This window comes from Phoxinus phoxinus (assembly GCF_949152265.1).
Source record: "Phoxinus phoxinus genome assembly, chromosome: 1".
Taxonomy (NCBI): domain Eukaryota; kingdom Metazoa; phylum Chordata; class Actinopteri; order Cypriniformes; family Leuciscidae; genus Phoxinus; species Phoxinus phoxinus.
Window position 1 is genome coordinate 30,497,575 of NC_136876.1, and position 27,894 is coordinate 30,525,468.

The following is a 27,894-nucleotide window of genomic DNA, read 5'->3' on the forward strand; positions in this document are numbered from 1 at the left end:
GGTGAACTAACCCTTTAATATTTATTTAAATGTATTATTAAAATAGTACTAATAACATTACATATCAGTGTTGTCGTGGCTACTATCACAGCAATGGAAGGAATATTCAACAGCACAAAAAGGAGTAACCTTTTACTGGCAGCCTGTTATTTTTTTATTGCAGTAACACATTTTGCGTCTGGCCGCACATCTCCAATAGTCATAACAGATCAAAGAGCTCTGGACATTGAACACTGGTCACATACACTATATGACTGGGCAGGCAAAATAAATACATAAAACAATATGAATAGTAATTCCAAAAACAATATCTACACACACTATACTTACACAGATCAATACAGCCAAACAAACTAATTCACTCTGTAGCTTTTTTCATTAATACACTCTCACTCACTCACTCACTCACTCACTCACTCACTCACTCACTCACTCACTCACTCACTCACTCACTCACTCACTCACTCACTCACTCACTCACACTCACTCACTCACTCACTCACTCACTCACTCACTCACTCACTCACTCATTCACTCACTCACTCACTCACTCACACACACACACACACACACACACACACACACACACACACACACACACACACACACACACACACACACACACACACACACACACACACACACACACACAGTGACCACAACAGATTATCAATCCACTGTAGAACTGAACTCAAGGTTGATCTAAAAAAATGTGCTGACTTCTCGAACACTAGTACGCACATACAGTACATACAGTCGAGAAGTTTTCATATACTTACTAAATATTACCAGCTCTGACACAGTAACTTCAAAACGAAACAAATGAAACAAGTAAAATTGTTATATTTTGAACCTATGTACAATATCAAATAACACTGTGATCTATATGTTTTCTTCTTGTGTTACCACAACAACACAATCACAAAGGAAGGGTTCTGCATATGCACACTACGAACAGCACGGCTCATCTTCACTATATACACACACAAACAGCTTTCTTATGTCCTACTTAAAGATTCACACGTTGCATGATATAGATTCACTAGATATGTCCTGCAACCAGCAGCATATATACATTTTTTTACCAGATTTTTTACATCTTCATGGCTTTGGGTAGATTGAAACGGATATTTAATAAACAAACAGCGTACAGAAATATTACACAAAGCACAAGACTATATTTGATATTGGTTTGGTATGAGGGGACAGCTGTGTGATCGCCGTCCAGTTATCAGTATTGGGAGGATGTCGTTTGGGTGGAGTTTGCTTGTAGTTGCCAAGGGAACATGCAGAGGGCATCAAGTGCCTCCATTTAAAGAAACAGCAAGCGTCCTGCTCTCCTGTCTTCTGTTACTCGTAGAAACCACGATCTCTGCAGAGAGAAGGATGGAGCGTGAGGAGGCGCTGAGTGTTTACTCTGTGGGAGCGTGTTAGGTATGCTGGTTGGTTTTGGGTTTCACCTCAGACCCGTTTGGGCACAGTCCAAATTTACAGACAAGCTCTGGCACACAGACTCTGTGACTTTGATGGCTGCCATCTGAAAGTCAATCATTACCAACATTGACTGGTTTTCTAAGAAATAAAGTCAACATGAATTCAGAATGAACCCTGCTTTTGTTCTTAATGCACACTCTTATTATTCAATAGCTTTTAATCAGTAATAACTTTATCATTTGTGTTGCCTGTGAAGCTTTTTTCTCTTCTTTAATCTGTGACATTGTAAAGCACATTGGTCAACTTGTGCTGTTTTAATTGCGCTATATAAATAAAGTTGCTATCGCTATTGCTATTATTGTGCATGATTGGTGCACACTGTTCTAAAGGAAAAACTTTTACGTTATCCATAACATGCCTACGCCTTCATACTGTTTCCATTTCTATTCTTAAAAGTCGGCATGTAATGAAAATTCACACTATTTTTTCTTTTTTTTTATTCATGTTAGGCCTATTGATCTTGATCTTTGGGTGAAACAACACTTCTCTCTGGTGATGTATGCCAGACTTCTCCAATCATTTCTTCCGCTCAAACACCGCCCATTTCTTACGATCAACTGCAAGCTTGCATTCATTTTCGAGTGGAATCATGCCCACATCTCAAAATGCAATCAACAGGATAGAACCATGTCCTGTCTCATGCCATACAATCCGTTTCACACCATAATACAGAAGAAAAGATTTGTCACTACTTCTGTTTCTTCTCCACTTTAACTATATCGCTATAAGTAGCTTAAATGTTTTAGGCCTTTGATTAAAATATGCTAGTCAAAATCAATATCCTGTCATATTCATACATTCCTGTCATCTTACTCTGACCGTTACTTTTAGTTAAAACTCTGCAATTTTTAGTTAATGAAACTAACATTTTAATTGATGCAAATATTTAATTTAAACATGCATCAACATATGAAAACTGGCCTTAATAAAAACTCAAACCACAGAAATAACTATATAATGTTTACATTATTTGAACACGTGTGGTAAATTATTTCTTTCTTCTTCCCTTTTCTTTTCTTGAATACCCTGTTTCAACTAAAAATGTGTCCGATTCTAGAAGTAAAATGAGTTTTCAGCATTTCATCTTGACTTTCAGAATGAATCACTGCGATGATTCACATGGGAAAGGTCTGACCTCTACAGGCGCTGGACGGGAAGCAACACTAGCTTACACATAAAACAAAATGCATGTATGGTAATCATATAACCGCCGCCTACTTAATTGTGAGGTATAATATATAAGCACAGAATTAATCTATTATACACTACCATTCAAAAGTTTGGGGTCGGTAAGATTTTTCAATGTTTTTAAAAGTCTCTTATGCTCACCAAAGCTGCCATTATTTGATCAAAACAATAACATTATGAAATGAAATAACATTATGTAAAATAACATTCTCATTTTAAAATGTAATTTATTCCTGTGATGCAAAACTGAATTTCCAGCATCATTACAGCATCATAGCAGTTGTGCTGCTTAATATTTTTGTGATTTGTTGTGATTTTTCAGGATTCTTTTGTTAAATAAAAAATTCAAAAGAATCTTTTGTAACATTATACAGTACATGTCTTTACTGTCCCTTCTGATCAATATAATTGGTCCTTTCTGAAAAAAAGTGTAAATTTCTTTTAAAAATAAAATCTTACTGACCCCAAACTTTTAAACTGTAACGTTTTAATATTTAAAGCAGATTTTTTAAAAAGCATCAGGTTCTAGCTTGTATGGAGTTGCTACAGGAAACTGGTTTTCAGGTTCTGAATCTTAAGGGGAAAAGAAAGGATAAAGATATTTCAAAGCAACCACTCTGATGGCTCTAAGTACAACACACTTAGATACCATAACACCCTTACCATCAGTTTTCATGGGGAGAGTTAAATTCGGATGTGATTGTTTTCATCCAGCCTGTCAATTAACAAAATCAAATTTGTGAAGAGGAAAAAAAAAAACAGTGTAACTCTACATCAGGTTTGTGATCCAGTGAGTCTGTGGCAATACTTCTTTTAGAAGACATCATTGGGACAAATATGAAACGTATTAGTGTAGGTGTAAGTACTCACGCTCCCTCATCTTTCAGCAGAGAGAGGAACTTGCTGACTCTGTACGCCTGATCCATCTGAGAAGAGAGTAAACACAACATGCTATAAATAAACTTTCAATTTCGCTTTGGTTCTCTGCATGTGTCAGTCACGAGATGAAGTGAGCTCATGAGATTGCTAGACAGTAGTTTAGATGTAGTGTGTGATCCCTCTGTGCATGAAACAGCTATAAAAAGCATAGAAAATGAATTAAATTATTTAGATGGTAGGAAACTGCTTGAGCTCATTAAATTTCTAGTCCACACCTCCGACAACATGAAGAGATACATTTAACAAAGCAAAGTTGCAAGGTTGATAGCTTCTAGTAGAAATAAATTCTAAAGATTTAAAGGGTTTGGGTGACTCTTAATGCTTCACAATAGTATTTACAGACTTTGTCTCGCGTCGGCCTGAGGTAAACAACAGCACAGTTCACTGATGCTTACCTGCAGAGACATCTCAATAAGCATGAGAAGCTTTTTAATGCCGATCCAAACTCTTTTTCCTTTCACATGCTGGGCAATGGTGGTTCTCTCAGCATCTGTGAAGCTGCCCAGGAGCTTGTAAACAACAGAAAAAAAGGTAAGTATGATGATAACATTTTATGCAAGTAGATGCAGTAGGAAATCTGTGCCATCATTTTTGCAGCGTGGTTAAATAGCACCCTCTGCTGGCTAATGCTGAAACAGTAATAAACAAATAACCTAGAATACTGAAATAACAGCCTTGTCTCTTGTTTTTATTTAATTAATTATTTCTTCTATTATATATATACTATTATTTTTGCTGTAATTTTATTTATTTATATATTTAGCGCTTTTCCTCTGCATCCGCTCTGTCTCACCTCTAAGGCTTCAACCAGATGGTCCCCGCTGGAGATATTTTGCACATGGATGGTGGTGCTGAACGCATCCAGCATCTCCATCTCCTGCAGCACATCTTTACGGCTGGTGGTACCGATGATCAGCAGCTTACGGCCCTTCAGATGAAAACAAGAACACCAGACGTGTCATGCCCATAATCTAACAAGCGCACAGTACATGGATAAATGCATTCAAAGACAGAAAAAAGAGTGATACACATTTACAAATGCACATAAATCACGCCTATATGAAAACATCATAATTTACATGAGGTGGAGTCTTCTTCAGCAAAACCAGCAGGGCCTGAAGAACCAGGTTGGAGAATCGAGGACCAATCGGCACGTAATCTGTTTCACCACACATGAATGATAGTATACCGTTAATAGTGTACAAAGTAATAACATTAAAAGTTATTCCAACAAGCAACGACACCTTTTTAAAACCAGGGGTCTTCAGCACTTCACCACATAAATTCACAAGTTCATAATTATACTTGTGTATTATGTTGGAAGAAAAAAAAAAACATTTGCTTGTTAAATTTTTTTTTTTTAACACATACCGGTATGCTCTTTTTATTTCTTCACAAAAATTGTATCAAAATGAAACAATAACTGGCAGTTTTCCTTACTGAAGAGCCCTAGTTTAAGCAAACAGAATCAACAAATTTAAATAACAAAGTCTAACCTAACAGACGCTCAATGTCATCAACCACAACACAGCTGAGCTGAGACTTGTAAGCATCGTCAAAGACCTGAGAAGACATTTTTTACAATAATTAACAATTTGAGCATTTTTGTGGACAATGCAACATTTGTGAATGTGAATACATTACATATTGATAATATATTATATTGACATTTATAAGCACATGTTACCACTAACCTTCTTGATTGCCTGGCATTTGGCGATCTCTGAGAAGCCAATCATCTTGTCTGGAGAGCAGATCTTAATGAATGGGAACTCCGAGTCCTCTGAGACTTTGGCGGCCAGGGCTGTCTTTCCACTATGAGGAGGTCCTGAGGCCAAAAACAGGAGGTGTCAGGACTCAATAGAGTGCAGCAGTTCCAGAACAATTTTTTTTTTTTCATTAACTTTTCCCATAGGGATTTTAGAATAGTGTAGTAGGTCATTTGAAGCTAAAAAGTTTTTAAAATTGGACAAAAAGACAAAGGTAAAAGACTGTACTTAACGATTTTATTGAGGTAAAGAACTACAATCCCATGAAGCATTGCAAACAGCATAATCCAATTAAAACGATGGAGAAATATCAAACTACTAATTTACATATTATATGTATAAATACAATATATTTTAAGAAAATATGCATATATATACACAAATGTCAGTATTCTGAGAGTGTAGGGAGATCGACTCGCAGTGCTTCATGGGAGTGGGCGGAGCTAAAGAGCAATTTTGGAGCATGTTGCTATTTTCGACTCCGATTGGTGTCATTTTCTGTACAGCATCATGGGTAATGTAGTTTTTCACCAGAAATTCCATCGTTTAACATGATTACTTTAAAAAAAAGCTGAAATAATGCAGGCTGACGGCTTCAGCAGAAGCACACAAAAAAACACCCGGAGGCCCTGTATGTTGTTGCAGGGGACTTTAACCATGTTCACCTGCAAGACATACTCCCCATGTTCCACCAGCACGTCACCATCGCCACTAGAGGGGAAAATACACTCGACAAAGTGTACACAAAGAGTACGTGGAACATACAGAGCCTCCCCCCCGCCCCCACCTCGGCGCTTCAGACCACATTTCCATCATGATGGTCCCTGCATATTGCCCCATACTAAACAACGGGAAATCTTTACAGAAAACCATCAATGTGTGGCCCACTGAAGCCGCCCCAATGGTGCAGGGCTGTTTTGACACCACGGACTGGCAGATGTTCAGAGAAGCAGTAACAGAGGGGGACATAGTGAACTTGGAGGAATATACTACATCAGTACTGGGATATATCAAAAAGTGCGTTGACGATGTTACAATCACCAAAACCGTCATGGTCTCTCACAACCAGAAACCATGGCTGAATGCAGAAGTGCGCCGCCTCCTGAGAGAGCGGGATGTTGCATTTAGGGGGGGAGATGCAGACACACCGAGGGCAGCCCGACGAGGCATAAGGAGGGCAAAATCAAACTATGCTTGGAAAATCCAGTGACATTTTTCCTCAAATGACCCTCGGAGCACGTGGAGGGGCATCAAATGCGTTACGGACTACAGCAAGAAAAATTTTCATTCTTCCCGAGATCCCCGACTACCTGATGCCCTCAACTCCTTTTATGCCCGGTTTGAGGCATTGAACAACACCACCACCTCCACCGGAGGACCCCCCTCTCAGTCTGACAGCAGCTGAGGTGAGGAGGACACTGCAGAAAATAAACCCCCGCAAAGCTGCAGGCCCCGATGGAGTCCCGGGCCGGGTCCTGAAGGACTGCGCGTACCAGCTGTCAGATGTCATGTCAGATATTTTCATCTCACTCTCCCAGGCCACAGTACCAACGTGCTTTAAGACGTCTACCATCGTCCCAGTGCCAAAGGCCGCCAAAGTGTCCTGTCTAAATGACTATCTGGTTATGAAGTCTGGTTATGTCACACATAAAAAATTCCATCGATATAGCTGACCAACACCAGTATGCCTACAGGAGGAACCGCTCGACGGCTGACGCCATCGCTGCTGTGGTCCACAAGTCCCTCACACACCTGGAGAACAAGGATTCCTATGTGAGGCTGCTCTTCTTGGATTTTAGTTCTGCATTTAACACAATCATCCCACAGACATTGGTGAATAAACTGGCAGCAATAGGTCTAGCTCCATCACAACTGGATTTTGGACTTCTTGACCAACAGTCTGTAAGAGTGAATAACATTACATCATCAGACATCATCCTCAACACTAGCTCCCCCCAGGGCTGCGTCCTCAGCCCGCTGCTCTACACACTGCTCACGCATGACTGCAGAGCTCACTATGACAGCAACCTCATAGTGAAGTTCGCAGACGATACTGCAGTGGTTGGGCTCATCACCAAAGGGAACGAGTTAGCAAACAGGCAGGAGGTGGGTGGATTAGAGCTGTGGTGCAAGGAGAACAACCTCATCCTGAACACGAACAAGACCAAGGAGATGATTGTGGATTTTCGCAAGAAGGGCACTGCCCCCCCCTCCACCCCCCCTCCTCTCCGCATCGACGGTGCAGTTGTGGAGAGGGTCCAGCATCAGATACCTTGGAGTACACATCTCCAACACCCTCACCTGGCGCCAAAACACCTTGACCACCCTAAAAAAAGCCCATCAACGCCTATATTTCCTAAGGAAGCTGAAGAAGGCAAAGCTGGACACAAACATCCTCAGCTCCTTCTACATGTGCGTGGTGGAGAGCACCCTGTCCTCCTGCATCACTGTGTGGTATGGTTGCTGCACAGAGGCAGAAAAAGAGATGCTGCAGAGGGTGGTAAGGTCTGCACAACGGACCATCGGATGCAACCTACCAGGCCTCTCAGACATTTACACACCCTGCACACGGACTGTTTTCCCACCTCCGCTCAGGCAGAAGGCTGCGTAGCATCCAGGCAAGGACCACCAGGCTCAAGAACAGCTTCTACCCGGATGCGGTCAGACTAATGAACTCCTCCACACTGACATGCCTTTTTCTTCTAAAGAAATAGCACTGCGCTTTATTTATTTATTAACTTGCCGCTATTTGGATACTGTCTTTGTAAATTATTTTGTATTTTAATTGGATCTTAAATTTAAGTATGTAAGTATTTATTAACTACTGAAGTAGTTGGTCAACACCGTGACCTGAGTTCTTATTTCGTTCCCCTCATCCGTGTTGTGCGAATGACAATAAAGTAAAGTCAACAGTCAAGTCAAATATCATTAATTAACAACCTCATAGCTCACAGTAGGTCTGTCTTTGAAAGTTTATGTTATCGTTCAAAATAAATTTACTTCCGGAATCCAGCTGTTGCACTCTATAGTCTGAATAGACTGAAATAGTCTACAGCTGGCTAAAATACAGAGATTATCCCACCTAATAGGAAGCGTTCCCTCTACTTTCACTAACATTTTGAAAAGGTTATGTAAATGTTAGAACAAAACTTGCTTTCTTTTTTATATATATATATATGTTTGGCCTTCTTTGGACAGTATACACGACAGAGGGGAACAGGATTGGCAAAGCCGAGCCGGGAATTAAACTAATTTTTGTAATGTTAGCATAAAAGTTGTGAGAACAACCTCACCCTCAAGAAGCATCGACACCAGTGGGGTGCGGTCACTGTTTTTAGTCTGCTGCACCAGCAGCTCTCCGTCCTCCAGCACTCGGGTCACCGGATCACCCCACTTAATGATGCCGTTCATGATGTAACAGGAATAGTCTTCCTGGTTAGTGCCAAAAGCCTAACAAGGGACAAAATGACATGGTTTCGCTTGACAAATTCAGCTACAACATATGATTCTCTGAACTCTGAAATCATTCTGCTCTTGAAAACATTCAATTGTTCAACACGGCATATACTTACAGGTTTGATGTCGTTATTCAAGGAGGCCATGAAATCTGTTCGAGTGACCTGTAGCTTTTCTGCTCGCTCCATGTCCACCTCTACAGTAGATGTGGCCTGGAATAGAGTTCAGCATGAGTTTAGATCTTTCAAATGAGGAATTATGAAAACATATCCCTGATAAGGCATGCACAGATCATTCTACGCACCTTAATGTGGCGGTTCATGGCAGTGGACTGGGCAGCTCTGACCAGGCCCTCCAGCTCAGCTCCACTGTAGTTCTTGGTCTCAGCTGCTAGTTCTTTAGTATCCACATCACCAGCCAGGAGATTAAACTCTCGCATCTTAGATGTGTGAATGTTCAGGATCTGAACACGGCCCTTCTCATCTGGCAAACCTGGGTGATGAGACAGACAAATCGGTGAGAATAAACAGAGATGGAGAGAGTGTTATGTATTTCTTTTTGAACAAAGGGCAAGTTTTTGAGGCCCTACCAATTTCCATCTTTACTTCAAATCGGCCAGGTCTCATCAAAGCTTCATCTATGAGGTCAGGCCTGTTAGTCATGCCTTCCAGATAAAGATAAAAGCACAAGTTAGAAGAAAACAAACAAACAAATAATTAGGATATAAGAGATTAAAAGTGACTTTTATTATGCTTAACATAAAAACGTGACAGTAATCTAATAATAATAATAATATTACTATTATTATTAGTAGTAGTAGTGGTAGTAGTAGTAGTAGTATAATATAATTAATTATTATCAGTTTTGTCATAAATTTGAAATTTTAATTATAATTATAATAACAACAATAATTATTATTATTACTATATAATTAAAAGTCACATTAGATTTGCCATTAAACGTATTATAATTCTTATTATAAAATATGAAAAACTTTTTAAGTAATTATAAAATATATATATATTATATATTATAAATAATTTAATAATTCATAATAATTATTAAATTATTTATAATATATATATATATTTTTTTATAATTACTTAAAAAGTTTTTCATATTTTATAATTATAATAATACGTATAAAAAACTAAAGAAATAATTTTTGGACTGTAATGAATATTTTATTTAGGTTTATGGCCAAATTCACATTAGTTTCGCCATAAAACGTTGACTTTAATAATAGTAATTTTATTATTATTATTATATTAAAATTAAATGCATTGTTTTTGGCCAGTAATCAATCATTTCTTTCAAAACTCAAAACTAAATTTTTAAATTATTGTGTGGACTTTTGTTATGTCCTGTTCTGCACCATGTTTTGAAGTTTTTCTTGTTGATTAGTTCTTGTTCCCAGGTGTGTCATACTGCATTTCTGAGCGCTCCTGTGGTTTTGCGTCCTTTGGTTTTGACACTGTTTGCCTGTTTTCGGAGTTACACTATTTGCCTGTCTCTCGTGTATTTTACCTGCTTGCCTGTGTTCCTGTGCCGTTATGGTTTGGACTGCTGTGTTTATGACTTTCAGCCTGTTTTTGACTACGATTGTGGATTACCCTTTTAAATAAACTATTGTATTTGGATCCTTAAATGTCGTGTCTTAGAGAGAGCATAGAGCTCCAATTAAATATTGCAAACATAAAAGCTGCTGATCTTTACCGATGACAAGGATGTTGTTGAGCTGCTCCACTCCATCGATCTTTGACAGGAGCTGGTTGACCACAGTGTCGTGCACACCTGTGCTGCCGGCACTTGTACCACGCTGCTTACAGATAGCATCCAGTTCATCAAAGATGAGGATGTGCAGACCACTGTTAGCACCCAACTGCACACAAAAATAGACATATAATAAAGACAGAGAAGATAGGGTTACATCCTTGATTTTGGGGTGTCCTTGTTACAGTGTAATTATACAGTAAGTACTGAGTAGTATTGATTAAAAATATGTACTTACTATAGAGATAGGTTTATAATTAGGGTTTAGCCAAGCTCCAAATGCGAGTTGGCGTTGATGAGTATATGAAACGGTGTCACTCGCCAGTTGGTCGGTAGCATTTTTTAAAATTCGAACAATGCATGAACGTAAAAAAAATGTGAACGAAGCTCAGGACAATTGACGGGCCAGCGCTTCATCGTCACGAAAGTTTAAACCAGGACAAGAAGACGCGAAAGGGAAATCATTTTGTTTTTCTAAATTTCACAAAATTTTCTGTGCGTAAACATTTGAAGCGCACCCAGAAAGCTGCATCTCAGACAAATTGCAAATGCCAAACTGAGCTCTCTTTCACTTCTTCTTGCACTTGAACGGACAAATTCACACAAAATGATGTAAAAAAAAAAAAAGCGAGCATCCTAGTAAACATAGTCAGTTATGTCTTAAGTGAACGTAAACAGTTGAGAAAGTATACACGTGTACAGTATCAGGATATTAGATCCGTGCATTTGCTCTTAAAGTTACAGCAGCCTAATATTCCTGCTGCTGTCTGTTACGTCCCATTTTGGTCTGTTTGTGTTTTATGCTTTGTGGGAGATGTTTGTTATTTTCCAGGAAGAAGACTGGATTGGTTCCTGCAGTCTGATTGATGCCACGCCCTGACTGATCCGCTGACACCTGGACGTGTATAAAAGCCTCCTACATTTCTGTCTTGAGGAGCCTTGTGCTCACTCGCTACTTTGTCTTGCCTGCTTCTTGGTACATTGATATGTCTGTTGAGAGCTTTTTGTTTAAGTGGAAGAGAGTTTGTTTGATCCTAAGAACTGCTATATTTGTGATAATGACCACCGCCTGTTTAATGACTTAGATTCTGGATAACCCTTGCACTAATACCTGTTTATACTTGTGTTTGTTTTATTTTATTTTGTGAGGTAGGGAGACCGACGCCACCTTTTGTTTTGATCTTTATTGCCTGTTTTTGATTAGGGAGTTAGGGGAAGTAATTGTATTTTGTTTTTGTTTTTTTGTGGAGTAGGGCAGCAAGAGGTACATATAAAATTAGTCATTCTGTTTGTTATTTTGGGCTCTCTCGGCTCCTGAGGTAAAATACCCAACTGTATTATTTTTCACCTGATAAGGTTCAATAAATATTGTTCATTAATTTCTACTTAAAAAGAAACCGTTTCACAGCCTTTTTTTTAATCTTTCATGTTATGTCCTTTGCCCTAGACGGGGCGTAACATGTCTGTGTTTTTAATGCTAATCAAACAACAAAGGACAAAGAAAAAAAATCACTGTTCTTGACTGAATAAGGATAGTTAATGTATACACTGAAGACTATGTAGTGTTATATTACATTTGCTTACTTTATTTACATTTCTATACCTGAAAACTCCTGCTAGACCAACTTAAAAATCCAGTTTCATGGCCGGTAAAAAAAAAATTCACCGGCTATTGTCAAAAATAAGTCACCGGCTATTGTCAGGTGTGGAAAAAAGTTAGGCCCTGGTTACATGTAATTATGCATAATTTACTGTTATTACTACAGTAAGTACATGTAACATGTGTAATAAAGACACTATAGTACAATAATGTATTGTGTGTGGTGAGGACAGGAAAATTAAGGCTAAGTCTAAGCGTTTGAGAGCAGTTTGTCATCTCACCCTTTTCTGTTCCTCCTCAGCATCTGCGAACAGTTTCCTAATGTTGGCCTCAGATTCACCCACGTACTTGTTGAGGATTTCTGGACCGTTGACTATCTTTGGCTCTCTGGCATTCAGCATCTTACCGATCTGCCTGGCCATCAGTGTTTTACCACAGCCAGGAGGACCAAAGAGCAGGATGCCTTTCACATGCTTACAACCTGAAGAGGAAACAACTCATTTACAACAGACACTCCCCGAAACACATTAGCCACAATCCATGCATCTGAGTAAGGCGTTTATTATAACTGATTACAAATATCAAAATCAATGGACTGTTCTGGTGAATGGATACTTTTTAAGATAACACCAAAATGGAAAGTAAAGACAGCACATACCCATCTGCTCCACGATGTCTGGAGGAAAGACTCGAGAGGCGAAGGCCCTGCGGAAGATATCTGAGAACTCCCTGTCTAGACCACCGATGCCCATTTTCTCAAAGTTCCATTCAGGGTTTATGATCGTCTGACGGGATTCTTTGGTCTTGGCCTTGCCTGGTGAGCAGGAAGACAAAGAGTAAGATTTAGCGCTGAGTTACAAGGCTGTTTATATGATAAGAAACTCATTTTCAAGTGTGATAAAACTCACCGACTAGAGTAAGAGATGAACTCTCTGATTTTTCAAAGATCACTTGACTGTTTCCAACCAACAGACCAATCTCAATCTGTATAGGTAGATGTCGAAACAAATGATAATTAACTGTGTATCCAAATTACTGGAATGTTATTTTTATATGACATTAAGGTGACAATACCTTTTGCTTTTTGCCTGATGCTGGTTCCCCTTTCAGTATGCTGGAGTCCATCGCCTCAATATCCTTGATAACTAGGCCAAATAGTTTATCACAGAAACTGAAGACCAGCTATGACAGGAAAATCACAAGACAAAAAATTAGCAAGTATAATTAAAGATCATTCTCTTTTTTTCAGTTTTTGTGATGCGATTCTGACCTGCTGCCCCACAGAGAAACCCTGACTGTTGAAATGCTGGATAAACTCGGCAGCCATTTTGTCTGAGTCATAAGGATTGGTGTCGGTGCTCTTCTTCTGCAGGAAGTCAATCTCAATGGTCATGGCACCAATGCACTGTTTGGATTTGTCAAAGTTGTAGTTGGCCACTGAAATGAGGAAAACAAGTTTATGATCACTTGATTATCTAAACATTGTTTATTTGTTGCAAATGTTCCCCTGAAGCAACGTACATACCTTCGATTTCTTGTCCAATGGACAGGCCTGCCCATTTCCTCTTTAAGAAAAAGTAAGAAGAGAATGAATAAAATAAAATTGCAAAAGGTGCATAAAAATACAAGCAAATTATCTGATTCTCTGTACTTAAAGGAATAGTTCACCGAAAAAATAGTAATTCTGTCATCATTTACACACCCTTATGTTGTTCCAAACCTGTATGACTTTCTTTCTATTGTGGAACATAATAGAAGATATTCTGGAAAAAAATGTGTTCATACAAATCAATGGACACCAAAGGGTTGGTTGCCACAGTGTTCTTCAAAACATCTTCGTGAGAAAATGTGACAGAATTTTCATTTTTGGCTGAACTTTCCCTTTAAATTGGTTTGGTAGTTGCTCTTTGGGGTAAAATGTTGTATTTGGAGTGTTTGTTGCTGTGTTTGTATCACAAGTAAAAGATCTTGGCGGTAATCCTGCACCTGTGGCAAACTGAAAGCGACAGTTCCAGGAAGCACAGAGTGGTGACTCTTCACTGTGAACACAAACTTGTGTGCGGGTGTTGTCCTCACAGTCACATGCCTGGAAAGAGATGCAGAAAAGATTCAACATCTACAGCAACGTAAAAACAAAACAAAAAAACATGATGTTTAACATAAACTACGGTGACTTTATATCCGGGAACATTATTTTAACTTATAAAAAGGCAGTTTTCCAGTCAAGTACACAGCACGATTACAACTGCACCAATCCTTAGACACCATAATCCGAGATTAGTTTGGGATTATATGTGTGACTGACATTGCCTCTTTTTTTAGTAGGGTTATGTCACATGTCAATTTATTCAATTCTATATATTGTAACCGTAACGTCTGAAGAATGACAGACAAGGGAGGCTCCGTTTCTGAACTTTTAATCGGGACGCTAGAAAAACTGCATACAAATGCACCAGCCTAACTCACTCACTCGTTTCTCTCTATACCGGCCTTTTTTTCGAACTCACCGCATTAACCCTATAACTGCCGGTGCAAAATAAAACAGCAATTTCACAACAATTATAAAGAGTCTGTTCGCTACAATAACACAGTATATGCAACAAAAAATACAGTATACGTCATTTTACATTACACATTAACATCAATATGCCAACTCAAACCCACACAAATCCCCCATCATCATGCTGTGATATATTCTTGGACATGAGGCATCAGCCGGAGGCACTGCAGCAGACTCTGTCAGCCTCAGTTAATGTCTGGACTGATTCAACATTCCAAGGACACACAGTTGAAGCCTAGAGAAAACCATCAGCTCTACTTCTGGAGCATTAACTATATGTTTGAAACTTTCTCTACAGTGTTACTATGATAAATCCTCAAAAGGATATTGAGTAGCCTACTTCATGTTGCATAAGATTGAAAGGTTTCCACATTAAATACTTGGAAGTCTGTGGCAGAAATGTTTTTATTAATGGGCATTATTTTTTTATTTTTAGGAGCATTTTCACCCTTTTAAGGCATGTTTAGTATGTCTCTACTAAACCCATAAGAATATAATTTTCTAGCAAATCCATGAGAATATAATACTATTATTATCATAATGTATGTTATCACATATACAGTATCACACATTTTAATGTCACTTTTCTTATCTATTGCAAACCTATCCTATATTAAATATAACATCTATAATAATAATAATTCATTTGATTAGCTTCTGTGTGCAACCGTGACAAATCTGTGAAGGTCTGTGGTGTGGGTGAATACTCACTGTCCAGACTGCAGGTCTTTCTCACTAACTACAGCACAGTTCGTCAGTGACAGCTCATCTGTCGGGCATCGAGCGGCTTGCATCGTCTGCACAGAGACAAATAATAATAAAGAGAGAGAGAGTAAGACAACGAGAGGCAGAAGTTTGCCTTGCATGAGAAAGACGCCTGGCCATTGATGTTGAAGCTTAAGGGTGATGTGTGTAATTTCTGATTAAAATACATTCTTCTATTCACTTAATATGCAGAGATCTTTAAATAAGTCATTCATCAGTTGATTCCCTCAAGTGACTCTGCGATGCTTTTGAAATATTGCTATATTTATTTAAGTAACTTCACAGAACAACATTGGCTCAACCGGGACTATCTGTTTGCCTGACCAATAGCGGTTAGGGGGGAAACCTGTTTGAGAACGGTCATTTTTACAATTCCACTTGGTGGCGCTAGTGGCACAGAAATTACACACTTCAGCTTTAATTTATGCATCTTGCTGTATTAGCTCACTGGGTGTCCTTTCTAATGTGAAAAGATCTTTCTCATTTAAGATTTAAGCCACACCATATGATGGAGTTCCCATGATTCTCTGCTGAAAAAAAAAAAAAAAGTAAATCCCATTGTGTAAAATAGCAAGATGGAAAGCTGTTTCTACTGGGCAAACTGATTGTTCTTTTAATGCTCTTACAAGACCTCATCTAATCATTCCTTCCAGCATCACATGCATCATGTTTTATTGCAACAGAGATCCTACAAACCCCAAACCAATAACATTGTATAAGGTTTAGGCATACACAGTGTTAGAGATAACAGCAGATGAGGCGATAAACAAAAAGGCCAGGGAACAGTAGCAAAAAAATATAATCATAAATTAATCTGCATTAGAGCACCAATGTGTTAAGCATAGGTAAATGAGAAACATTAAGACAAATCATTTATTTTAAGCAAAGACTGACAGTGAAGGTTCATGGGTGTTCTAGCTTTATTTGTTCCTTCTTTGGTTGTAGCAACCAACCAAAGAACCGTAAATAAAACAGACTACAACAGAAAACAAAAGGAGAGGAGAGCTAATTGAAAATAAGGGCTGCATGCTGTTCCCATATGCGTACATGAAAAGAACAGAGTGCTACAGAAAGAAAGATAATGACTGACTGAACAAGAATAGAACACTTCAGTGAAAACAGTTAAAGATTTATAGAACAAAAACTAGATTTATAAAAACTAGTGTTAACGTTAGTTAAAGGCACAGTATGCAAGTTTCGCTGGTAGAGGTCGTTTATACAAAACAATAACAAAGGCGTAGCTTGATGATGCAGTAAATGAGCGTGGAATCATGGGAGTTGTCGTATTCATCTCCACAGCCGATGGAAAGCAATCCGACAAGAGGGACTCAGGTGGAAATTATGTTCATGGATGAGCTTGTGTATTAAAGTTTTATCAGCGTTACTGTGGTACGAAACATGGCACATGCAACATTTTATGTTGCTGTTTTTATTAATTTTATTTTATCACACGTACAATGACTTTTATTTCATTATGCGTATATACCGCATTCAGATGCTGCCACTCTTTTGTTTCATTTTATTGCGTGTTTTTACGATTTTACTTTAATTTTACGATTAAAGTTATGTTTAATGTCCGCCCCCTTGTTCCCTGAACTTAAACTTTGTTAAACTTATGTTAGATCACTTAAATACGCATTATTTTATTTCAGTCTAATAAAACAGCCGTAAGTGCTGAATTACTCATACACAGGGCTGCCAAATCACACGCATTCAGAGTAAAACTCACGCAATCGGTCTCACGCCACACATCCATTTTCTCACGCAGTGGAAAAACATTGCGGAGCAAAGAGGATACTGACAACGTGCCGACAGACAAGACAGAACAGGTTACTTTTGATATGAAACCAAGTTAAAAAAATGAAAAAAAAATTACAAATGTGCAAGCGCATCAGTTCATGCGGCACGTGAACCAATCTGTTTCTTTTTATTACTAGTTTAGGCACCAAATAATGAATGAACATCAGAAGGTATATTGAAAGATACAGTACAGCTTACTGAAATATATAATTTCTCATGTAATCGTTCAAAGAGAGTTTCAACCTTGGAAAGACGTGAATAAAACAGCTTATTGAGAACAACATGTCACATAAAGCCATTCAAAGACCATTATGTTAGCTAGAAAAATTAACTCTAGAGAGGAGCATTTTGCTAAATAAATGCACTATATTACATATTTATGATATTTTTACTCTTAAATTAAAAAATATTATAACATTATTATAAAAACTACACTATATCAGTTGTATAAGAACCTTTAACAATAATACCAGCTGACAGGTTTCCCTGTGTACAGCATTAGTTGAGAAATTTGTTTCCTTGAGAATAATTAACATGTAGACCATTCTGTACCTGATATTTAGCCAAATGAATCAATATTGAACCAAGATCAGAATTGAAACGCAGGCTTATGAACCAAATCACCTCCACCACCCCATCCATAATTCTCACACCAAGCTAAACTGAAAAGTTGGCAGCCACAGGTTACTTACGCAGCGCTGTTTTACTTGGTCAAAACAATCCTACTAAAATACGTTTGAGTGTGTTGAATGTTGTTATAACGTTACTCTGGGAGGTCGCTTGGTGGCTGGTATGAGACACGACTTGTTGCACATTGCAGTAAGCTAGATTGCAATTTAAATATCATATTAATAAAAGCTGGATGACTTATGTTGCTAAATGGAATGCAATACGTTTAAAAATATATTGTATGGTGGAGAAAATGCTGTATTACTGTTACAAATAAAGCTCTTTTTGATTAAGCTATGTTAGGCAGTTGACAGAATAGTGTTGTCTCTGAGGCATGGTACAAATATGTTACTCGTGGTAAATCAAGAAATCACAAGATTTAAACAATAAGACTAACCATCTTGAGCTACATAACAATGATTAGTTTTCTGTCGATAAAGGTAAAAATGCATTATATATTAAAGCATCTTTGGTGTTTCCATGGTATCTATGGAAGTCAAAAATCAAGGGTAGTGCGGATATGGCGTCTGACACGTGACACATCGACACGCGCCGTTACACTGGTTAAAATAGCTGATTTCTCTGGATTTAGACATTGTTGGAAAAATGTGGGATAAGCACACGTCGACAAAATATATAACATTGTTTTAGTGGTTTTTGGATATTTTAATCCACAAATCTTACATATTGTGCCTTTATTATTGCATTGTGAAATAACTATGAACAATCTTTAGCCACAATTAACATAATTAACAAAATGGAACAAAACACTGTTAGAAAATGCAGACAAAGAAAATGACTCATGAATGTTTCACAGTAATTGGCACATTTTCAGAGAAATTTCAGAGATTTAGTATTGAAATCCTAAAGATTTTGTATCGAATATCCTGAAGGTTCTGGCGATAGTTGTTGAATTATTCTTTTGCAATGGTTAGAATTGAACAATTGAACAACATGGTGGTAACACTTGCCTACAGAATAGCACAAGATGGAGAAAAAAAATATGTCTAATGTGCATTCTCAGAAATAAAAAAAATAAAAAAATCTTACCTTTAAGGGCCTTGTCACTGTATAGTAAGGTACAGTAACGTACATGACATTTACTCTAAGGTACTATGACATTTTTAGGGGAAGATAGTTGTGTACTGCCCCAGTGAGAAGCTGTTGTACCCCTAAAGGTACGATTTTTCCACAGATGCTTCTGACGTACATGGATGACTTTTATTGACATAATGGAAAAGAAGGCATCACAATTTTAGAGTGCTGAAGTTCATGTTGACAATGTTGCGCGACATGAACATAATGCAGTATACTGATGGTCCAAAACATCGAAATGAAGACACAAATCCAATACATCCATAGAAATGTTTGGCATTTGATGTAAGTAAATTAAAACAGTGGCCAGTAACACACATGCTGCATGCGAGTTCATAATTAATATGCTGTATACATTGGGCTATGTGTGAATAATATGTCAGTTATATGTAGATAATGGCGGTAAGAATAACCACAATTCTTAGTACATAATCAGAATATTGAAAAATCCATGTAAACAGTAAACCCTAACCTAAAGTAAAGAGGTTTGCGTGTGCCATGTAAATATCTTACAGTGAAATAATCACATTATTGGACAGGTTGATGGCTAATTTCGCTGGTACTTGTGACTAAGTGACAATAAAGGCTACTACTACATTATTTGTGCCCATGTAAATGTAGTCAGTGATACTAAAGTCAGCATGAAACAGTTACCTGATGTGACATATAGCAAAGCGTAAAAAATGTAGGACAGGACTCTATTTTTTTTTGGATCGGAAATTGTTTGTATAGTTGCTGTTTGCTAATTTCTGCAATATCATATGATTGACAGGTTGCTCACTCCGGTGAATACATCATCAGAGTCGAGAACAGATGACGTAGTAAGAAGGAGGGGAAGTTAATGTTTTTGATTAAAGATGAAAAAAAAATGCACAGATAAATCATTGTAAATCATAAATAAGAATTGTCTTTTTTTCTGATGTATCATGGCTGTATAGTAGTATTCCAGTCGTGAGGCCAGAAGGCAGAACTAAAGGACACTAAATGGCTTTTTGTGGATTTGTATCTGATTCAAAGTCTGGGTGTTGTTAACTCAACAGGCTGGCATAATTTGGTTAATGAAGAGCAGTTCGGCAATTAGACCTACTTTAGTTGCAAGTCAGAAAAGCAATAATCCATGGCTCCCTGCCAGCATGCACAATAAACCCACCACAGGTCCTTACGACATTCAGTCATTATAGTTGGCCCTTTAGTGTTCAACCTCAAATGAACCTTTGTTTGTCCTGAGAGTGAGAACACAGGCAGATGATCTTGAGTTGTTATCGGTTTATGCCGATGGCATTGTGACGCAGTTTAGGCATTGTACCGCTGTAGCGATCCCTCCAGCCGTTACCAAGAAGGGACATAGCAACAGGGGTTACAGCCTGTCAGCTCTCAGGACACTAAGGCTGAGCAGAAAGCTAGTATAAGTAAAGCGAACAGCTCAATATGGCAAGCGAGACAAGCGGAGGCAGAGAGCATTCGGAAAGCATACATACCTTGAAAAATATTACAACCTTGGGGGCCAATGAATGCACGCAAGCAAGAGGGAGAGCAAAAGGACATAAGACAAACAGTTGAGACAGCCAGCACCACATTGAGCCGAAGACTGCATGTGGTCGAGAAACAATAGTGTTTGCAGCATGAGGCAGCATGCAGAGCAGAATTAGGATCAACTGCGTGTGTGGTTGAAGAAGTAGCAAAGGCAAATCACAGGAAAACCAAAACCTGATATGGTAGGGAAATGTATATATACATTTTCCAGTCATTTTAAAGGCGAAGAGTTTGATTAAGTAAGGAATACCTAACTGACGACGAGCCATTGAATCCTTAGAAAAATAATGCAAAATTTTTCAATAATTCAACGGCCCTGAGTCAATTATTGCACGTATACCACGGTTACCACACCTCAAAACATGGTTCAGATCATGTATTTCAGCTCTTGTGTTTAGGACTAATTTCTTTCTATCCCAAGTGAGCCTCCATTGTTAATTCTAACACCATGTCCTAACTAGACGCAATGCGATAGGATCCAGCGACAAATAATTTGTCTGTCCACACTAGACGCGACACGACTGCGAGATGCGTAAAAATCAATCAAAACCCACAGCCAATCAGAACAGTGTGTTGGCTCTCGCGTCAAGTGCACAGCATCAGATAATCTTGACGGCAATCACAAGAAAATGGATAAGTAGGCTACATAATCAAATTCACAAATATTACACCATTTAAACATTATTCAAATACATAGGCTACTGAGTTACTAAAACCATCTTTGTCAAATAATTCTTTACAGTCTGAACGTTCTTGTTTCCATTTGTTTAATTTCAAGATCTGAGGTGAATTATCCATTGTTGCTTTTACAGCTACAAAGCCGGAGCACTAAAGGATATTCAGAGTCACATTACACGCTTTTAACATTAAATAAAGCACATAAACAGTACCTGAGATTATCATTGCCACACTGAGTGTTTGTTGTCCCAGCGCGATGTCACAGAAAATGAGAAACCATTTCTAAAATAGAATCGTCGCGTGTCGCTGTCGCCAAAAACTTTAGGACAAAAACTTGGAAAATATATATTTTTTCACGTGTCGCGGCGTTCGCATGGCGTGTAGTTAGGACACGGTGTAATACAGTTATTAATGCAGTTATTAGAGAGAGAGAGAGAGAGAGAGAGAGAGAGAGAGAGAGAGAGAGAGAGAGAGAGAGAGAGAGAGAGAGAGAGAGAGAGAGAGAGAGAGATTAGCATGTGCGAATTACCTGAGTCTGTGCGTTATAGGGTTTTCGGCAGCAGCGGCTCTAATAATAGCGAAACTACGTTTATTTTCTCCAAGAACAATGCCGTTATTACCTCGCTAGTGAGAAATGCATGTAGCTTTTAAGTTGTTCAACTATTTTACTGACAAAATCGTCAGAGCAGCACAGAACGTTCATCAAGCAATCCGATTCAAGCATTCGATAGCCCCGTAGTATAGGGTTTAATGCACATGCTGAAGAATATCATATGTAAACACACTTAAATAAGCCATCATGATAGTTGAGAGACTAAAGAAAAACTTTAGTGAGAATAGAAATCTTGTAAATGCAGTATATAGGAATGTATGAATGCATGATGATGAATGCAAAATATTGAAGCACAAATGTTTTCAACATAAGTAAGATAATAAGTTTCTTGAGCAGCAAATCATCATACTGTATTAGAATGATTTCTGAAGCATTATGTGACACTGAAGACTAGAGTAATGATGCTGAAAATTCTGTTGTGTTGAACAATATTTTAAACAAAGAATACAGAGTTTCTGAAAATATTAAGAAGCACAACAGTTTTAAACATTGATATAATATTTCAATAATAGTATTTAAGAAATATTTCTTAAGCAGCAAAATAAGCATATTAGAATGATTTCTGAAGGATCATGTGACACTAAAGACTAATGATAATGATAAAGAATAACATCACGGGAATACATTACATTTTCAAAAATATTCAAATAAAAACAGTTACTTTAAATTGTTAAAATGTTTCACAATATTACTGATTTCACTGTATTTTTTATCAAATAAATGCAGCCATGTTAAGCATTCTTTCAAAAACATATACATTTAAATATATTAATATTTAGTTATTTGGTTTTGGTCATGTTTTCTTGTCTTTCAGTTGAATTTCTCTTATGCTGCGTCCCAATTCGCATACTATCCATCCTAAATAGTATTCGAAAGTAGAATCAGTACGTCCCAAATCGTAGTATGTTGAAATGAAATGAGTATTCCAAAGATACCCGGATGGTCTACTATTTCCGGTCAGAATCCGAAGTGCAGATCGATGCGCACTCTAACGGCTGATATTGCCCACAACCCATCGCGCGTTGGGCGAGGATTCGGTTAGAACTACAAACACGAGTGAAAAGTGTTAAAAAACTACAGACATGGAGAGGTTTAGATAAAGGGGTTTGAGTGATTAATTATCAGTATCTAACCTGACGAAAATGTATGTATTCAATGTTGTCTACATTATATTGCATCTGCAGCAGCATTGTGAACTTTTGTAAAGATACGTTTAGTCATTAACTTTTAAATGCATCATTACATTCAAATTGCAAATGCGGAGACCGCGACTGGCAGATCAACGTGCTACTACATTTCTCTCCGAAATGGTAGGAAATTAAATTAGATTGAATGGAGGATTTTAACTGTGACAAGATGATTGACAGGGCAGTGACAGGATGCATGCGACAGATCTGTCCGTTAAAGATGAGGAAGTAGTAGGCTATGTCCCAAAGCTTGCCTACTCTTTTGCTACACACTCAAAAGTATGTACTTTTTCTTCACAAAAAGAGTACATACTTTTAGGGCGTAGTATAAGTAGGTGAATTAGGATGCAGCCTTAGTCATGTTTTTTCTTGCTCCTCATGTGATTGTGTCATGTGCTTCATGTGTTGTTTTCATTGGTTGTTCTAGTCATGTGGTTTACTGTTCTGTTTTGTCATTGGTTCCTTGTTCATTGCTATCAGGTGTGTCTTGTTAAGTCATTAGTCTTGTGTAGAAAATATAGCCTAGCCAGAGAATGTCTAATAAGGGGAGAAGGTTCACTCTCGCTACACTTCCGGCTTCTGACTGGTTGCAGTTCCACTCTGATTCCACATGAGGGCGCTCACAGGACGAGTGCAGAATGAATGGAGGTCTATGGAGCTATACCCCTCAAAATCCACTTTTCTCAAGATATAATTTTTTGTCTAGTAATTTGAATGTTGTATTCGAAAGGAGATGCAAAGAAATTGCTTATTGCTGGGTGTTAGATTTTTTAGAGTCACTTATTTGCTTTAAAAAGTCTTTCAAAATGTCAATGACGTCATACACATCGTACGACCAGAGATACTGCTTTACGGCAATCCTTCAGTCACTGTGGTGCTTTCGCGCTCTGCACTTTATTTTCTCTCGAGGCATCGACAGCACAGCTGACACAGGTAAACACACGTGCTAGAAGAGTTTCTGCTAGAATACATTCTGTTCCCACTTCGGATACCATGATGCCATCAAGCGGTATCTCTGGTCGTAACCAGTCATTCACTGACCAATCAGTGTTCGTTAGCAGAATGCTAGCGTGTTATGAGCAACAACAACTCAACCTGTAAGAAATCGAAAGGACATAAGTACTCGTTCATTCAATTTTCGACCTATAACCCATGTTGAACTTGCCAAAACTACAATCAAATCTGAGAATTCTCAACGGCAATCGGGTGAAAGAGACAAATTTAGCCGTCTAGCCCCATAGACTCCCATTCATTTTGCACTCGGGCGATCGCCCCCAGTGGAACTCTGGTGGAACTACAACCAAAAATTCGGTACAATAGGACTTAATAGGGAGTGGTGGGCAGGCCTATTAAGAAAATAAGAATATATACAAAAGAAAATATTTTCTATCCCTAAAATCTCAACCAGATTTGAAACAAACTATATGCAGTGTAATTATTTGCGAAATAAACAAAATAAAATGCTGCATGCCATTTGTCAGTGAGTGTACTGAGTAAGAATTTATTTCAAGCAGCCTTACTCTCTCCATGTTTAATGAGGTTGGGCCTCTTGAGAGATATTCAATGAGAAATGAGGAGAAGCCTGATCAATACAGTTGAGAAAAAACTCCTGACTGCACAGAGGACGTCCTGCCACAGGGCTGAATCCAACAGCCCCATAACCAGCTAATGACTTTATCCACCCTGAGGGTATGATTAAGCATTATTAGTTCACGTGCCCAATTCAGAAGTGGCACAGATCACAGAGTTAAGATCGACAGACAAACAAAGGTTCAACCAATACAGAGATTTCTGGCTGTCACAGATGACTAGACTGGGACGCAAGGGTGAATTGTATTACTTTCAGTTTATGGATTATGTCCCTGATGCATCACACTTAACGGAGGATGATCCTTGTATCATATATCGTGCAAAACATGAAAATGAATAGGACACATATAACAAAGAAAACCTTTCCTCAAACCACTCCCTGTCATGATGATAATGATGCAGATGATCAAGCTTCCTGATTGGTCGACAGCAGAAGGCTAACTTAAAGTCATTCTGAAAAGACTCTAAAAAATATATAATAAAATGCATAAAAAATTATTAAGAAAGGTGAATAAAAACAAGTATTAAATGAGCATTTGTAATTTTTATATGACTGCTACATCATGACTTGCAATTCCTAAAACATTTCAAGAATATATTTTTTTCCCTTCTTTCATTTGCTTTTAATCACCCCAAGAGGGACATCTTGGTTAATATTAGGGTATTTCCTGGGCAGAGAAAGAACATAAAATCTCTTCTGATGAGTGTTGTGGCTCAAGTGGCATGCATTTCACTGCTTGATGAGAAATAATTGCATGATGAAGATTTCAAAATGTGAGTTATTGAAGTAAAAAGCAATCATGGTCTGCAAAATCTTGCTTTGATGGGTAAAATGTAGACTGAAAAAGAAATCAATGCCACAATGCGGTTTTAAATGTATAGATGATAAGATGCCTCATAGGAAGTTGTTTAATCAGCTGTGTGTCATGCACAACATTAAAAATGATTGCCATGCATGGCCTTTAACTGATGCGGATTTCTCGATAATGTAAATTATTCATTCGATTTGAATAAACTTTAGAGCTTGGCAGTTATTTCAGAGCTTGTGCCACTTTTTGTTGCAAACAAGCCTATACACTAATATAAAAATATTTATCTTATAGTCGTTTTTGATTCAATAGAGATGATGTATGTGGTACAAGCAGAAGCAAGAAGCTTCAACAGATATTGAGCAGAAACCACTGTATCTCACATATATCTAAACAGCATTATGATAGACACAACCAGACTGTATATCATTCACATGCTCTCCAAGAAGGCAGTGAAAGTATTAAGTAATTTAACACTGAGCTGAACTCTGTGGGTTACGGATGCCCACACAGCGTTTGTCTGGTTTAGTCATTGCAGTTTTCAAGAAATATCTCATCATAATCAAAAGTCATGTGAATGAACATGTCATTCTGCTGACAATGATTATGATAACTCAGCTAAAACAATCTGAATAACAGATTATGTCCCAGTATTCGTTCTTCCCATTCTCATCTTGATTTACACTACCTTGAGTAGAATCACAACAGGGAACATGATGGGCTTCTTAATAAACAATTGACTCTGTCTGACTCATCTTTGTTCAGCTTTTCTTACAGCTGACAGTGGGTGTGTCTAACATCAGATTTACCTGCTTTATCACAGGCAGGTTTTTTCACTCTCACCTCTCTCAATATATAGTGTGATATGAGATTGCATGAATATCATAATCTTAAAATGCTTGCAATATAGTGGAGGATTTTAATTATGGCTACAATCAATCAAGCCAAATACTAAAGGGATATTAATAATCCCTTAATAGGTATATGGGGTGTAGAAGCATTCGATGCTAAATAGAAAATCAAACACGTGCCCAAACGAGACATTCAATTATCAGTGTATCCCCCCTTTTGGGTCAAAATGACAAGCAAAGCACCCGTTGCCATCTAGCCTATAGCGTTTCATCCTGCAGCAAGGAGAGAGAGAGAGAGAGAGAGAGAGAGAGAGAGAGAGAGAGAGAGAGAGAGAGAGAGAGAGAGAGAGAGAGAGAGAGGCTTTGCGCACAAAACATATTCGTATTGAGGGAGCAATGCGTTTCTGTGGACATTTTGAAGCGAATACATCATTTTGGACGGGATATGCTTTATCAAGGTTATACATCTCGAGCTCTTAAAGCAGAAACACTGTGGTGTGATGAGCTTATGTGAGCATTACGCGAGCCATGTCAAGGTTAAATCCGCTGAACGAGCACATTCGTGTCATTTCCCTCTTCATGACATCGTTCTGCCGCAGAAAATACGCTACATTCTACTGTAAACGTACATCTGTATCAACGATATTAAATAATTAATAATGAAACATACGCCTGCTGGTTCATCTTGTACCTTATCGATGGGCTACAGCATTGGACAACCGCTTCGGTTCTATTTTAAGCCTGTTTACCGATGGGCTCAGGCTAGAAACAACCAATCACCTCTATTTCACGCATGCAAATACTAGAAAATGAATAGTATCGTGCCACCGCCGAGATTCGAGTAACGTTACTCATGCAAGTTTATTATTATTGTGCGTAGCTTCCCGTATATCCTTGTGCGTAGCCACTGTTAGCATGCTATGAATAACAAAGTAACGTTAGCCTAAACCAAACACCAGCAATATCGCTGCAATCGTGGTCAGAACTGACCGTTTCGTCACCTGCTACAGTATTGCAAGTTACATTGAGGAAGGATGTCAGTAGCTGGCATCAAACTGGATATGATTTCATCTTCTTTTTTAAGAGACGCTCACGCTGTTCTCGAGAGCAAATAAGGTGAAATACTGTGTTAAATTTCAAATCAGTGCTGATTCCTATTAAAATTGCGCTTATTCGTTGAATATTTAAATGGAAGCATATCTTACCCGGGCCGTCATGTTTGCGTTGGTGATGCTGCTCGGGAGAGCTTCACACAGCAGTACTAGAGCAGCACTTCAGTAGCGGACAGCGACACAGGCGGGAGCTGCGCATGCGCATGGCTTTCTAGCCCATTTCTGTGAATCGAATCTTTTGAACAGTTCATTTAAAAAACGGTTGGCTCAATGGTTCTTTACGCCATCGCGACGTCGTGTAGGCTAGTAGTCGATGACATCAAATTGCGTTCTTTAAAATGTTCCAGTAAAGCAATAAACATTTACATTGCAATAAATATTTAGCGCATATTGCAGTTTACTACTGCAATTGC

At 38.2% G+C, this 27,894-nt stretch overlaps 1 protein-coding gene across 11 annotated transcripts; it reads right to left on the reverse strand.

Moving 5' to 3' along the window:
- On the reverse strand, positions 1 to 27,705 carry nsfa (N-ethylmaleimide-sensitive factor a; the record flags this gene model as incomplete). 11 transcript variants are annotated; one of them, XR_013798345.1, is made up of 23 exons in its annotated part: positions 27,575 to 27,705; positions 15,491 to 15,576; positions 14,206 to 14,305; positions 13,745 to 13,784; positions 13,490 to 13,656; positions 13,294 to 13,401; positions 13,128 to 13,203; positions 12,878 to 13,033; positions 12,501 to 12,700; positions 10,563 to 10,728; positions 9,436 to 9,510; positions 9,151 to 9,338; positions 8,963 to 9,058; positions 8,684 to 8,840; positions 5,316 to 5,449; positions 5,118 to 5,184; positions 4,701 to 4,780; positions 4,415 to 4,549; positions 4,017 to 4,130; positions 3,553 to 3,608; positions 3,346 to 3,397; positions 570 to 1,372; positions 1 to 476 (listed from the first exon to the last, which is right to left on the reverse strand). XR_013798345.1 is itself a non-coding variant. In XM_079618890.1 (23 exons), the coding sequence occupies exons 1-22, from the start codon at positions 27,584 to 27,586 to the stop codon at positions 3,367 to 3,369; spliced, it is 2,262 nt and encodes a 753-aa protein (XP_079475016.1). In that variant the 5' UTR covers positions 27,587 to 27,611. The 11 variants fall into 11 exon arrangements, 5 of the variants coding, with proteins under 5 accessions (XP_079475016.1, XP_079475019.1, XP_079475018.1 ...); XR_013798346.1 differs by having other exon boundaries at positions 562 to 1,372; XR_013798347.1 differs by having other exon boundaries at positions 120 to 476; positions 566 to 1,372.
- Between the last annotated feature and the right edge of the window lie 189 nt (positions 27,706 to 27,894).